Genomic DNA, 13,290 nt, shown 5'->3' on the forward strand with positions numbered 1-13,290 from the left:
ATCAAGTAAGAAGCCACTGTAGCTCATAAGTTTAATGTACACATGCACAACAAAATGAAGGTGACTCCTTAGCTCAGAATACTGGGCAAAGAATTAGGCAGAGAAATTAAAATAATAACAGTATTCAGTCTGTGAAGCTGATGCTGCATTCCTGGCATGCTTTGCATAAATGGAATATGTGTTCCATATAGAGACAATATCATACTAGTTTATTTTGGGGGAGCAGTTTTGTTTTCATTAAAGTTACATCATCTTGAGGACATTAAGGAAATAAGTTATGTATTATGAAAACGTCTGAGTTTTCCTAGTAGCCTTCTGCAAAACTGTAATTCAGAACTGGCCTTTGTTATGATGAATATGACATTAAGCTTCACTTTACAAACTGCAAGTAGAATTTTTTTGAGAATGCAAATACAATGCGAGAGTGGGACTCTCTCAGCCTCCCTTTCAGGCACCCTATCTTCTCTTCTGCACCCAGCTCATAGAGTCTGACCATTTATATCCCTAGAAGTTTTAGATATCAGAGTTTCTTGTCAGACTACTTTTTAACAAACCATTTGATGTTGTCTGTGTATGCCTATTGGCATATGTCCTTTCAATGAAGGTTACATTTAAATGGCTTTTTGAAATTTATTATTGCTTTATTTGTGGCTGTTTCTTTTCTTTTTACTTAACTTCTATTTATTTGAATTACTTTCCAGCCAAAATGATGGAAACACTTTACTGTTTTATGTGACAAAAAAATATATTTTACACAGTTATAACTGTTTAAAAGATGACATGAATAACCTAATGTCGAATTTGATTTAGATATGTATTTAGATATGTATATCCTCAACTCCTAAATGTTGACAGCTTGACTTGGAAACCTTAATCATAAGCTTCTGATATTGATTAGTAAACAATTTATGGTCACATCTATTTCTTGAGAAACTGTTAGGACTCTGCCAGTGTCATTGGTTGATTTTCACAGCAGTCAACATGTTATACATGTTGAAATAATAGAATTCTCATCATTTCAATCAGTCTATGCAATTTAACTAGTCTCACCATGTCAGCTCCTGACTTTTAACTTCTACAGTGAACTGTGCTTCATCATGGTGGGTTCAGATTGTCACAGGCCCCTAAAAAGAAATATCCTAATGTCCTACAAGACTAAAAAAGACCAAAAAATATGGCAGAAAGATGACAAGTTTTTTTTCAGCGGGTATAACTCTCCAAGGTACAGTGTAGTGTCTGATTTATCCTTGTGTGTCCATGAACAGCTGTTACTGTTTTCCTCAGTCACTCTTTATTCACCACATTAAGCAAACCTCACTGATCAGTTCTTCATTTTGAGATGCAGCCTGACAGGATGAATTTTCTGTATTTGTTTTTTTTCCCAGTTTCCTCATGACTCGTATTCCCTTTCCCCACCAGAGGCAGGGAAGGCAGATGCCTACATTTTTTACAGCACTGCCTTGTCTTTGACATTTACGGTGCTCTATTTTTCAGGCAGCTGGGAGGGAAGTGCCTTTCCCTGCTTTTATCTTTGGAGATTGGGTTCAGAATGAAAAGCCTACAGTCCACATTGGCAGTTAAAAGGACTAAATCTTGCAGTGACCTGGTTTTCTTTCTCTTTGTAAATTTGGGGGTGTGACAATGAGTCTGATAGGTGACCTGTTTGTCTTAATTTTTATGCTCAGTGTAGCCTTTAGATATATTTTTGTATGTGTGCATGTGCATGTACAAAAAGAAATCTAAGTTTGTTATATTTCCAGCCATCTGCTTTTTGACACCATGAGCATGTACTTCATAAGATTTTATAATTTGACCAAAAACTGGTAAGCAGTGATAAAAAAAGGTTGCATAAATAAACTCCTTTTAATATACTATTTTATGAATAATCATCTCACCTTGATATTTCCTTTAGGTTTTCTGATGAATACTTGTCCTTTAGTGACTACGATTTGTTTCCTCTCTATAAATAATCTTGTAATGTCAGCCATGTGTGGCCTGTCGGAAGCTAATTAAATAAAACACAACTCTGTTAAATAGCTAGAAATACTACTATTCGAAAATCAGAAATGTTATCATCAATACTAAAAGTTAGGAAAAAAAAATTCTCATATCTCCTCAAATTACATTGGCCATTAAGATACAAAAATACAATTATTATTAATCTAGACTTGACTGACCCATACAGGGATTAACTGAGCACCTGCTCACCCCTACCTTGAAGTGGGTTTTAGTCATGGGAGTCAGACTGTTAAAGTCTCTGCAAGTGGAAGTTGAAACAGAATAAGCTCAGTGCTTCCCTATTTAGAGGTGAGGGGTCTTGGCAGAAGTACAAATCAGCAGGATCAAATGAGCCTTTATCAGCACCAATATTTAGTGCAATTTCTATTTCAAAGAACACAGTAGGACTATATTTTTACTCCCAAGCAGAGTGTCTGATACATTTCCTTGTAGGCAGACTGTAGGACACGGGGACCAATGCATTCCTGTGCTGTGGTGCCAGCCAGTTTCATCTTTCCTGTATTTGTGAAGTATCAATATAACTGGAAAGCTATCGAACTGCTTTGTTGTTTAGTGTAAGCCACATGACTCAAAGTTGTAGAAAGTGTTTTAGAGCAGACTGCACATCTTAGCACATGCCTTTTACAAATATGCAATATATTGTTTATTATTCAACTATGTGAATTATATGTAGATTTATATGAAAGTCTTTTCTGCTCTTGTATTGCAAGATCATTACTTCAGAACATATTTTTCCAGAAATAATGTTTAAAGTACTGAATATTTACTAGCGATTTATAGAACAAAAAATCTGCAGACACGGTTCAACTGCTTCTGGAATAACTATTTTGGCAATATTTTGTATGCCTCCAGTTTACATGAATCATAAGACCTGTCTGTGCAATGCAGTGAAGTATGTAGCTGCCTTACCCAGCAGTATACAAGCTAAAAGTCAACTTAAGAGCAGTATGTGTTTTGGGGGGAAATACGGCTCTCAGTTCTGAACTAGTAATTTATCATGTTAAGAGTACCGAGTCAAGTGGTCATACCATGGTGGTTGCCATAAATTAACATTATGTCAGGTGTTTGGAAGCAACTTTATATTGAACTTTGGAAGCTGTGATTGTAAGTCCTTGACTAAACACAGGTTTTGAATAGTATTTCAAATAAAGACTACTATTTGATTTTAGACAGCTAGAATAACTCACCTTCATGTAATCTGAGTTTTACAGTAAATACAGTATTTGCAATATTTGCAAGCTACTTTTGATTTTTACTTTTTTTTTTTTTTTTTTTAAATAATAGAAAAAGCCTGTAGGCCATTTTCTCACACAGAATAAACTAATTCAATTATACTGGGGTTTTTTTTTATATATATATATATATATAAAAATATGTGTATATATGTTTATATGTAGTGAATATATGTGATGTAGTTAGAATTTAAGACAGAATTTAGTGTTATTTTAGAAACAATTTAAGCCTGGGAAAAGTAACAATAGTACATATTACTTCTTTCTATTCTTTCATTGCAATTTACCAGATAAACTATATTGTATTTCAGAGATGATAATCATAACAAGCTGAATACCTGTTACAATCACGGTACAATAATCTACTTATAAATAGAAACAATTACTTATTGTTTGTATTTTTGCACAATGATTTATGTCTCTGTTTCATACGCCCCAAATCACTTTTTGTGATCAGTCACCTTAAAGTTTAGTTGATTCCATCATACATTCTCTTTCCATTGCCAATTTATGCAACTACTTCTCATTCTTTATTGTCACATGTGTTTTGAAAGATACAACGTGGACAATTATACAGCATAACAACACCAACCTAACCAGAGTCAAAAGTGCTAATCGAGAGAACCCCCACACTGTGTTTTTCAAGTACTCTGCCAGCTTAGACCAGCTTCAGGCTACAATTAACCATGCAGAGCACTGTCAACAGGAGCTTGCTTACCACTGCAAAAAGTCAAGGCTTTTAGATAAGACAGGTAAGTAAAGCAGACAAATTTTATTATGCTGTATAATGCATTTTATTTTACTGGCTATTAAAGGTATTTATTTCTATCAAGGTTATGGCATTTTGCTACTACAGAATTTGAACTACTTCATATATCTAGTACTCAGGTTCCTGTAAGTTGCCAAGAGGTATTTGAACCAGAAAAACACAAATGTCAGTTTATAATGATCTTCGTTCACAGATAAGTGCTCTCAAAGTTGATTTCTCTAATACATATTTTAAATTAACAGAGATTAACAGAGCTCCTGTTGATCTGCCTTCCAGGGATTTTTGCATTTTAATCAAGGAATTACTGAGGAAATATTTGCTTAAAAGTATACAATTTAGTGCATAGATTTCAGCAAAATTTTATTGCTGAATGTTTTTAAACAATTAATGTTCATGAGTGCTTGACAAAAAGTATTGATAACACTGAATTTCTACTGTCCAACATAAGCATTTATAAGAAAACCCAAAAGTTAAAATGTGGATTATTGAGAAATGTATAATTGTTTTAAGAGAATAACGAATGGAGATCCTCTGATGTACTTAAAGAAAAATGAAGTTATATAGTCTCCTTAAATCCTAACTTTCACTGACACAGAGCTGCTGTTAACAGACTTTACCATGAAAATATAAGGACTCCAAATAATGTAGAAGTAAAAGTCTCATTGTTTACTGTCTTTCAAATACTAACTGAAATTGTTTGACTTGTCCACCAGAAACTGCTCAAACTAATTTCTAGACATTCTTGCCTACTAACCAGAGAGCAGGCATCTGAGTGCAACAGTCTCTGATTCTGTCTCTAAACTCCTTATAAATTCTTTCTCCTTAATTATATCATGGACATCACTGGTCTTCGTAGAATTTAATTCACTCTTGGCAGCATATCTGCTCTAAAACGTCTCCATAACATAAAAGATGAACCTACAGTTTAAGAAGTCCCACTGAGTCTCCTTTTTACCTATGGACTGAAAATTGAAGTTATAGTTAGATGTTCAAAAGCCTGGTTTACACCGAGCAGAGGGTTTCAGGATTTTTCTCTCGAGGTATTTTATATCCTTTGGCTATCAACTGTCACATAGACTAAGTTAAAACAAAAAAACCCCAGCAATAAACCACACCTTCTCAAGTCACCAGTTTCAGCAGTCTGATCAACCTGGAAACCATGAGAAAAATTAGATCAGAGAAGGAGAAGGAAAGAGCCAGGCAAGCAGGACTTCCTTTTTTTTTTTTTTTTTTTTTTTTTTTTTTTTTTTTTTTTGTGTGTGTGTGATTCAATGAGACTGCACAGAAACACAGGTTTTTCTAGAAAGTTAAAAGAGCTCAATCAGTTAATTGTGCTAAGCCATCTAAAATTTAGTATTGAATGTTAGAATTAAATAGTCATGGGAAAGTTATTTGTGAGTTCTACAAATTTTCTCAACCCATTCTTTAAACATTAACACAAACTGCACCAAATGCAACTTGCCATCCCACTGAAGAGTGACCTTTAGGCTGTTCTGAGGTGAGAGAAAGCTAGGATCTGGTAATGATCACTCTTGGCTTCTGCAGTGAGGCTGCATAAAAATGGCAACACTGAGTTTTGTGATATAGGAATGACATAACACTTATTAAAGAGAGTTAGGGTTTATGTTACCCTCTCTGAAAGCAGACAGAGCCACATTTTTGTAACTGTTTAGGGGATGTATTAACTTGACCTTATCTTTTCTAGCATTCTTAATTAAATCACTTCCTTAAAATAAAATTCTGATTTTTACATTCCAGGATTGAGATCTGCTTTTTTTTAGTTCAAGAGTGGTGACCACAGTGGATGACTTAATAAGGACAGATCCTCTTTGACCCATTCAGTCACAGTAACGGTAAAAACAGATAAAGTTCCTGGGAGAAGCAGCAGATGCCCCTTTGTAGAAACAAACTGCTCTGTGCTTTTGAAGGGCTAGTTCTCACCTACAAGGAGAAGGGAAAAAGTGTTTTGGGGTTTTTTTTCAAAATATATGTGCTGATACTTTTTTTCCGGGACCTCTGTGATTAGTGCACCTAGAATATGCACTGAAATAGATGTTGTTTTCAGCATCTGAACCACATCAGCAGAAAACAATATGAGTTTGTACAGTCTTAGAATCACAGAATCACAAATCACCGAGTGGCATAGGTTGGAAGGGACATCTAGAAGTCATCTGGTCCAACACCCCTGCTCAAGCAGGGCCACCAAGAGTCTGTCTGCCCAGGAGCATGTCCAGATGGCCTTTAAATGTCTCCAAGGATGGAGACTCCATAATCTCTCTGGGCAACTTGTGGCAGTCACCCTCACAGTGAAAAAGTATTTCCTGATATTGAGGAAGAATGTCCTGTGTATCAGTATGTGCCCACTGCCTCTTGTCCTGTCACTGGACACCACTGGAAAGAGCGTGTCTCAGTTGTCTTTACACCTTCCCTTCAGGTACTTATATACATTGATAAGATCTCCCTGAACCTTCTATTTCCAGACTAAACAGTTCCATCTCTTCCAGCCTTTCATCATAGGAGAGATTCTCAGTCCCTTAATCATCTCTGTGGCCCTTTGTTGGATGCTGTCCAGTATCTTTATTCTGTAATGAGGAGCCTAGAACTGGACACAGTTCATATGTGGCCTCACCTGTGTTGAACGGAGGAGAAGGATCACCTCCTTCAACCTGCTGGCAACATCTCAACTTTCTGATGCAGCCCAGCATAATTGTAGCCTTCTTTTTAGAAAGGGCACATTACTGGATGTTCCACCTTGTATCTACCATGACCCACAAACCCTCTTCCATCAAATTTCTTTCAAGCTGAGTGACCCCCAGCACATATTGCTGCCTGTGGCTGTTCCTCCCCAGGTGCGGGTCTTTTCTGGGTTTCCTCTGGACAGCAGCATGACCCCCTGGAGTATCAGCCACTCCTTCCAAAGTCTTGGTGCATAAAGGCATTCAACGTGTTTGATAAGTGGTGGAGAATAGGATTATATTTACACAGTGATCACCGTAGTAGCTGTAGCTAAAGTAGACCTGACTGAATCACCTTTAAATTGTGTAGACAAGATATCGAGCTCAGCAGAGCACTGTAATGCAGTGCTATTTAGGGAATTAGACACATCCATTTTGCTTTCTCCAAGACAGAAGTACAGTCTTAAAAGTAGTCAAGCCATCTACGTACTGTTAAACAAAACTGGCAATTCCTAAGTAAGCCCTAGTTAAAACTGGAATGCACCTGAGCTGACAACAGTGTATTCATAGAATGTTTTGTGTTGGGACCTTAATGATCATCTAGTTCCAACCGCCCCTGCCCTGTGTAAGAACACCTTCCACTAGATCAGGTTGCTCAAAGCCCCGTCCAGCCTGGCCTTGAACACTGCCAGGGACAGGGCATCCACAACTTCCCTGGGCAACCTGTTCCAGTATCTCACCATGTTCGCAATAAATCATTTCTTCCTTATATCCAACTAAATCTACCCTCTTTCAGTTTAAAACTGTTATCCCTTGTCTTATCACTACACTGCCTGATAAAAAGTCCCTCCCCGTCTTTCCTGTAGGTCCCCTTTAACTACTGGAAGGCTGCTATAAGGTCTCCCTGGTGCCTTCTTTTCTCTAGGCTGAACAACCCCAACTTTCTCAGCCTGTCCTTCTAAGAGAGGTGCTCCAGCCCCCTGATCATCTTTGTGGTTCTCCTCTGAACCTGCTAAGCAGGTCCATGTCTTTCTTATGTTGGGGGTCCCAGAGCTGGACACAATAGTCCAGTTGGGGTGTCACAAGAGTGGAGTAGAGGGGTAGAATTACCTCCCTCAGACTACTAGCCACACTTGTGCTGATGAAGCCCAGGATACAGTTGGATTTCTGGGCTGGAGTGTACATTGCTGGCTCATAGCTTTCTATCTACTACTACTCCTTCATCCCTCTCCACAGGGCTGCACTCAATCCACTTACCACCCAGCCTGTATTTGTGCTTGGAACTGCCTCAACCCATAGTGCAGGACTTGGCCTTGTTAAATTTCACTTGCACTTGGCCTTGTTAAATTTCATTTGGTTTGCATGGACCCACCTCTCCAGCCTGTCAAGGTCCCTCTGGATGGCACATCCCTTCCCTCCAGCATGTCAATGGCACCACACAGCTTGGTGTCACTGTTGAGGGTGCACTCAGTCCCATTGTCTGTGACTCCAACAAAGATGTCAAACAATGTCAGTCCCAACACAAACCCCCGAGGACTGCCACTTGTCATAGCTCTCCGTTGAACTGTCAACTGCAACTCTTTGAGTGAAACCACCCAGCCAATTTCTTATCCACCAAGTGGTCCATCCATCAAATCCATGTCTCTCCAGTTTAGAAACAAGGATGTCATGTGGTATGGTGTAAAATGTTTTACACAAGTCCAGGTAGATGACATCAGTTGCTCTTCCCTTATTCACCAGTGCTGTAACTCCATTGTAGAGGCCACCAATTTTGTCAGGCATCATTTTCCCTTAGTAAAGCCATGTTGGCTGTCACTCCTTATTTTCCATGTGCCCTTATATATTTTCCAGGAGGATCTGTTCCATGATCTTTCTGGGTGTAGATTTGAGACTGACTGGCCTATCGTTCCCCAGGTCCTCTTTGTTTCCCTTTCTTAAAAGTCCAGGTTATGTTACCCCTTTTTCCAATCAGAGGGAACTTCACTGGAGTGCCATGACTTCTCAAATATGATAGATAGTGGCTTATCCATCATCTGCCAGTTTCCTCAGGACATGCAGATGCATCTCATCAAGTTCCATGGACTTGCGCACCTTCAGGTTCCTTAGGTGCTCTCAAACCTGATCTACTCTTACAATGGGCAGTTCTTCATTCTTCCAGTCCCCAGTATTATGAATATATGCTAAAATATTTCTAGTCTGGTAAAGATTTTTAGTCTTTGAACACAACAATATGTAAGCTTTTTTCTCTGAGGTTATGAGAGTATGTTTTTCAAATATCCTCCAATTTCTCATCTTATTCTTTCTAGAAATATAGACTTAGAACTTGCTAATATAATGGAAAAGGAGAATTCTACTATGTTTTGAAATTTTTAAGGTCATGCCACTCCACTTCTTTCTTTTATCTCCTGGATATCAGAGAGCTGGGAAAAAAAAAAAAAAAAAAAAAAAGAGAGAAATTAGGGATTGTGTCTTGTTTTCGTGTCTTTCTTCTTCAAGATCTAACTTTCCATTGAAAAGTATGGAGAGGATAGAACATATTATTTCTTCTCTCCAAAGAGTTCTAGATTCAGATTTAAAACTATTACCAGAAAATCTAGTGCTCTGTTTGAGAGTATTGGAAATATATTTCTCACCTATTTTTATGTGAAACATATAACTTCCAGACTTCTCCAGCAGATACACATTCTAACTTTTAGTCTCTCAGTGTGACATAGTACCATAAACTTTAGAAAATTCATTAGAAATTTTTGTAAGGACTTTGCAATAATAAGTGTGAATTATAGTTAGATTTTATAGGATGTTCAGTCTATTTAGAAGGACTCAGAGAGCTAAATAAGAATTCTGTTCGGAATACAAATACTCTAAAAATTTGAGGGACGTTTACGAAAATAAAGGTAACTAATTTGAAATTTTGGACTTGCTGACTTAGTTGCTATTTCATCTATTTAGCATCTGAAATTAGTCTTCACCAAGTTTTCATCTTTATGATCACTTTTATCTATTTGCTTGATGATTTTTATAGTCAGAATTACAAACCACAAAGCAATCAATCACATATAGCTAGTAACTGAAGCATACCTGACATTAATACAAAATTCAAATAACATTTTACTGAAGTAAATTTGTTCTGTTTCATTTAGTATGAGCACAATGAAATATCAGAATTTGAAATGCAAATAAGTACATTATCAAATTGCCTGCACAATTTAATCCCTCCCATTTCTGCTCTCAATAATCTCCACTAGCTATATTTCACAAGTACAAAATTTGGTGATGGTCTCATGAAACATTTTTTGGAACACGTAATAATTCTTAACTGACTGTATTTTAAGAATATATTACATTCAATCAGTCTGAATACCATTTGCAAACAATGTTTTTAAAGTCACCTGTTAATACTTTTATGTGATTATCATTAGGAAATCTGTAGCCACTGTAATTAATAGCTTTATTTTGCTTAGGCAATATATTCTGCTTAAGCAGGTATAACAATCTGGGCTAATCAGTATGAACTTGCAGCATTTCAATAAATACTCTGTCCTCACCCTGCTGTATGAAGAGATAACTGAGACCAGATTTTAAACATACCCCAGTGTCCCTAGAGAAAGACTGGGAATATTAATTCATCACTACAATATAAAGCTAAGGCATGCTTGTTGAAACAGCAGAAATATTCTGCTTTTTACAGTCTTAGTTCTTGGAAGCTTTTTAAAGTTTTGTCTGATAAATTATTTATAAAATGTCTCTAGGTTTTCTTCCTCCTATGATGGCTTGCAAAAACAAACACTGATACTGGACATTGATGACATTATGCAAGTTTGACTTTTCCAGAAACTGCTCGCACTCTTTCTTGGCCTGCTGGCTGACAGTTGTGCAGTAATGAGTGCAGTCAATGTGTGTATGATCTGAGACTGTCAGTGTAATAGAGGTCTTATCTAACAGAGAGGTTTAATAAGCAGTGGCAGTTCTAAGTAAAGTTGCGACTAGGATAAATTTCAGCTTCTTTGTGGGGCCCTGCTGCTGAAAACATGGAGCTCCAACAACAGCAAAAAGAAGTGCATCTATAAGAAATTCTATAATTTAACAGTACTTTATTTCTTCTCATGCCTTGACTTTCATGTATTCCATCAACCTCCTTCCTTCTCATTTGAGATAGTTTATGCTTCATATCTATTATCTGTTCTGTATATATTTTCTGTTGCTGTGATTACTTGGCAGCATCTTTAAGATTAATCTGCAGGACTGTAATATTATGGAAACATCCATTTTGCTACAAACAATGCCGACTGGATGCACCAAACAAAGATGTAATAATCCTGGGAAACCCCACTTCCACTCACCAGATACATCAGCTTGTTTATGGGAGCACCATTAACATGATTTCTGCTGTCTCTGAGTATATAAATTCTGAATCTGCTGGGACCGAACAGCTGTCTTTGGGCATTTTTGATTAACATCACTATTCAGCTGCTTAATGTTCATCACAGATATGGGTAGTAGTACTCCGTACTACTCTTGGTAGCAGCCTGAGACCATTTCTGCATAGCTTTTCTATAACTCTTCTCATTCTATTGGTGGTTGTTCCATGATCTGAAATAGATCTTTACTTTGGAATATAAACTACCTTTATTTTTTAGGGCGATGGTACTTCCTTTTTCATGGATCATTTTAAAATGAATTATATAAATGGACTGCTTAAGATAAATGATTCTAATATCATGGCTGACTGAGCTAGGGACTGTGAGTTCCTTTTTCCACTAATGCAAGCAAAAACCTGTGACAATCATTTAATACCTGATAATGAAATATTAAAATGAATAATTACTTATCAAGCAAAGGTAGTAAATTTTTTTCTAATTGTTGTTAAAGTTTTTAGATTTGAGGGGTGATTTTTCTATGCTTAACGTTTTGGAAACTTGTTTGGATGAGAAATATTGGGACAAGTAGAAGACAAGACTGGGCACTGATTTTCTCTTACATACCTTTTAGAGGGCGTGCCACTGAGCTGGTGGATTGGAAGAACCAATGAAACACAGACTTACTGGGGAGGTGCCTTGCCTGCTGTACAAAAATGTTCTTGTGGATTAGAGGGGAGCTGCATTGATTCCCAGCATTACTGCAACTGTGATGCGGACAGAGATGAATGGTGACTTTTTACTGTTGCTTATTCACAATATTTTTTCCTGGAAAGTAAATAAAGCAAATATACAGGCCTTAGCAGATTATAGAGCACCAGGCTGTGGTAAATTTAAATTAACATAGTGTTACCTGCTTCTTTGATATAGAGCATATTTTCTCACAACATTATAACTATATACATTAAGTATTACTGTTAATTCTTCTAGTCTGAGCATTAACTATATACAGATATTTTCTAGTTTTGTAGAATATTGCAAGTTATATATTAAGACATTATCTCTGGTCTTTAATACAAATTCAGTTATTAGTTTCAAAATACTGAAGGTAAATTAAAGCTAAAATAAAAGATTCTGGCATAATTTTTAACTACACTTTTTAGACTTTTTACCCCATTTTTGTCACCTACAATTTAGATAATTAAAATTAGACACCCTTGCTATCAGTGAAGCAAAGCACTCAAGTACAGTTCTAAGGGGCTAGAAGTATTTCTAAAATGTAGAACTTCCACTTGTACTTGAAAATCTCTGATGTTATTTATGATACCATTCAATTAAGTAATGTAAGAAATGAGTCCCTGTTACAATGTCAAATCTGAACCTGATTTTTCACTTAAGAGGTTCAGATCCAACTTTCTCAATGATAGCTCCGGTATAGGATTTTACAAAGCAGATAGAGACTTTTCAAATGAAAGCTTTTCTGTTGAAGAAACTTTGAAGTTTTTAAATTTAAAGGGTATTTAACTTATATAAATATGATTCAGTGTGTAGGTTAATGTTGCTTAATAATAATATATGCATGTTAATAAATGAATCAACATTTGTTTTTTGAAAACAGAAAAAATAAGGAATATCATGCATACAAAATGAAACAATACATTATTTTCTACTCAAGCTAGATATCCATGCTTCCTTTAAAGGACCAACTAGGGAATTTGTTTGGAAAATGCTTATTCTCTTATCATGATCAGGGAACTCAGCAGATACAGAAATTAAAAAACAACAAAGGATAGGTCAAAGAACAATTCTTTACAAGATTCAAAAGTTTCTGTAGGGAAAAGAATTTGCATCTGCTGAAAAACTCACAGAGAGATATCTGCTGTGCTTTTTACAATAATATGATTAAACAAATACACAGAACACTAAGAATTTCCTTATTATTGTACAAAAATACAAGCAATTTTTGATTCCCAACAGCAAAATATGTGTTAAAGAATTAATACATTTTGAGACAGGATTTTGAGTAGATTATAGTATATATAATACATTCTTGATGTTTTATCGTTCATTTAATCCATACTCACATATGTAAGCTAATTTATAATGGTAACATACCTGTAAATAAAGTAGATAGAGAATGACATGCATGTCTTCGCTATAACTGCTTTAATTAAATTGAATATGTTGATGAGTGTAATACACTGAAAATAGTATTACTCCTGTTTTATATTTCTGTATAT

The 13,290-nt window shown here is 36.2% G+C and overlaps 1 protein-coding gene across 1 annotated transcript in view; it reads left to right on the plus strand.

Moving 5' to 3' along the window:
• LOC113490019 (contactin-associated protein-like 4) overlaps positions 1-13,290 on the plus strand; it is a 234,238-nt gene that overhangs the window by 179,025 nt on the left and 41,923 nt on the right. The window contains exons 13-14 of the mRNA XM_026866169.1: positions 3,806-4,003; positions 11,685-11,841. Coding sequence (XP_026721970.1) covers positions 3,806-4,003; positions 11,685-11,841 — 355 coding nt within the window. The remainder of the gene's footprint in view (positions 1-3,805; positions 4,004-11,684; positions 11,842-13,290) is intronic.

This window comes from Athene cunicularia, assembly GCF_003259725.1.
Source record: "Athene cunicularia isolate RWA chromosome Z unlocalized genomic scaffold, athCun1 chrZ_part2, whole genome shotgun sequence".
Classification (NCBI taxonomy): Eukaryota; Metazoa; Chordata; class Aves; order Strigiformes; family Strigidae; genus Athene; species Athene cunicularia.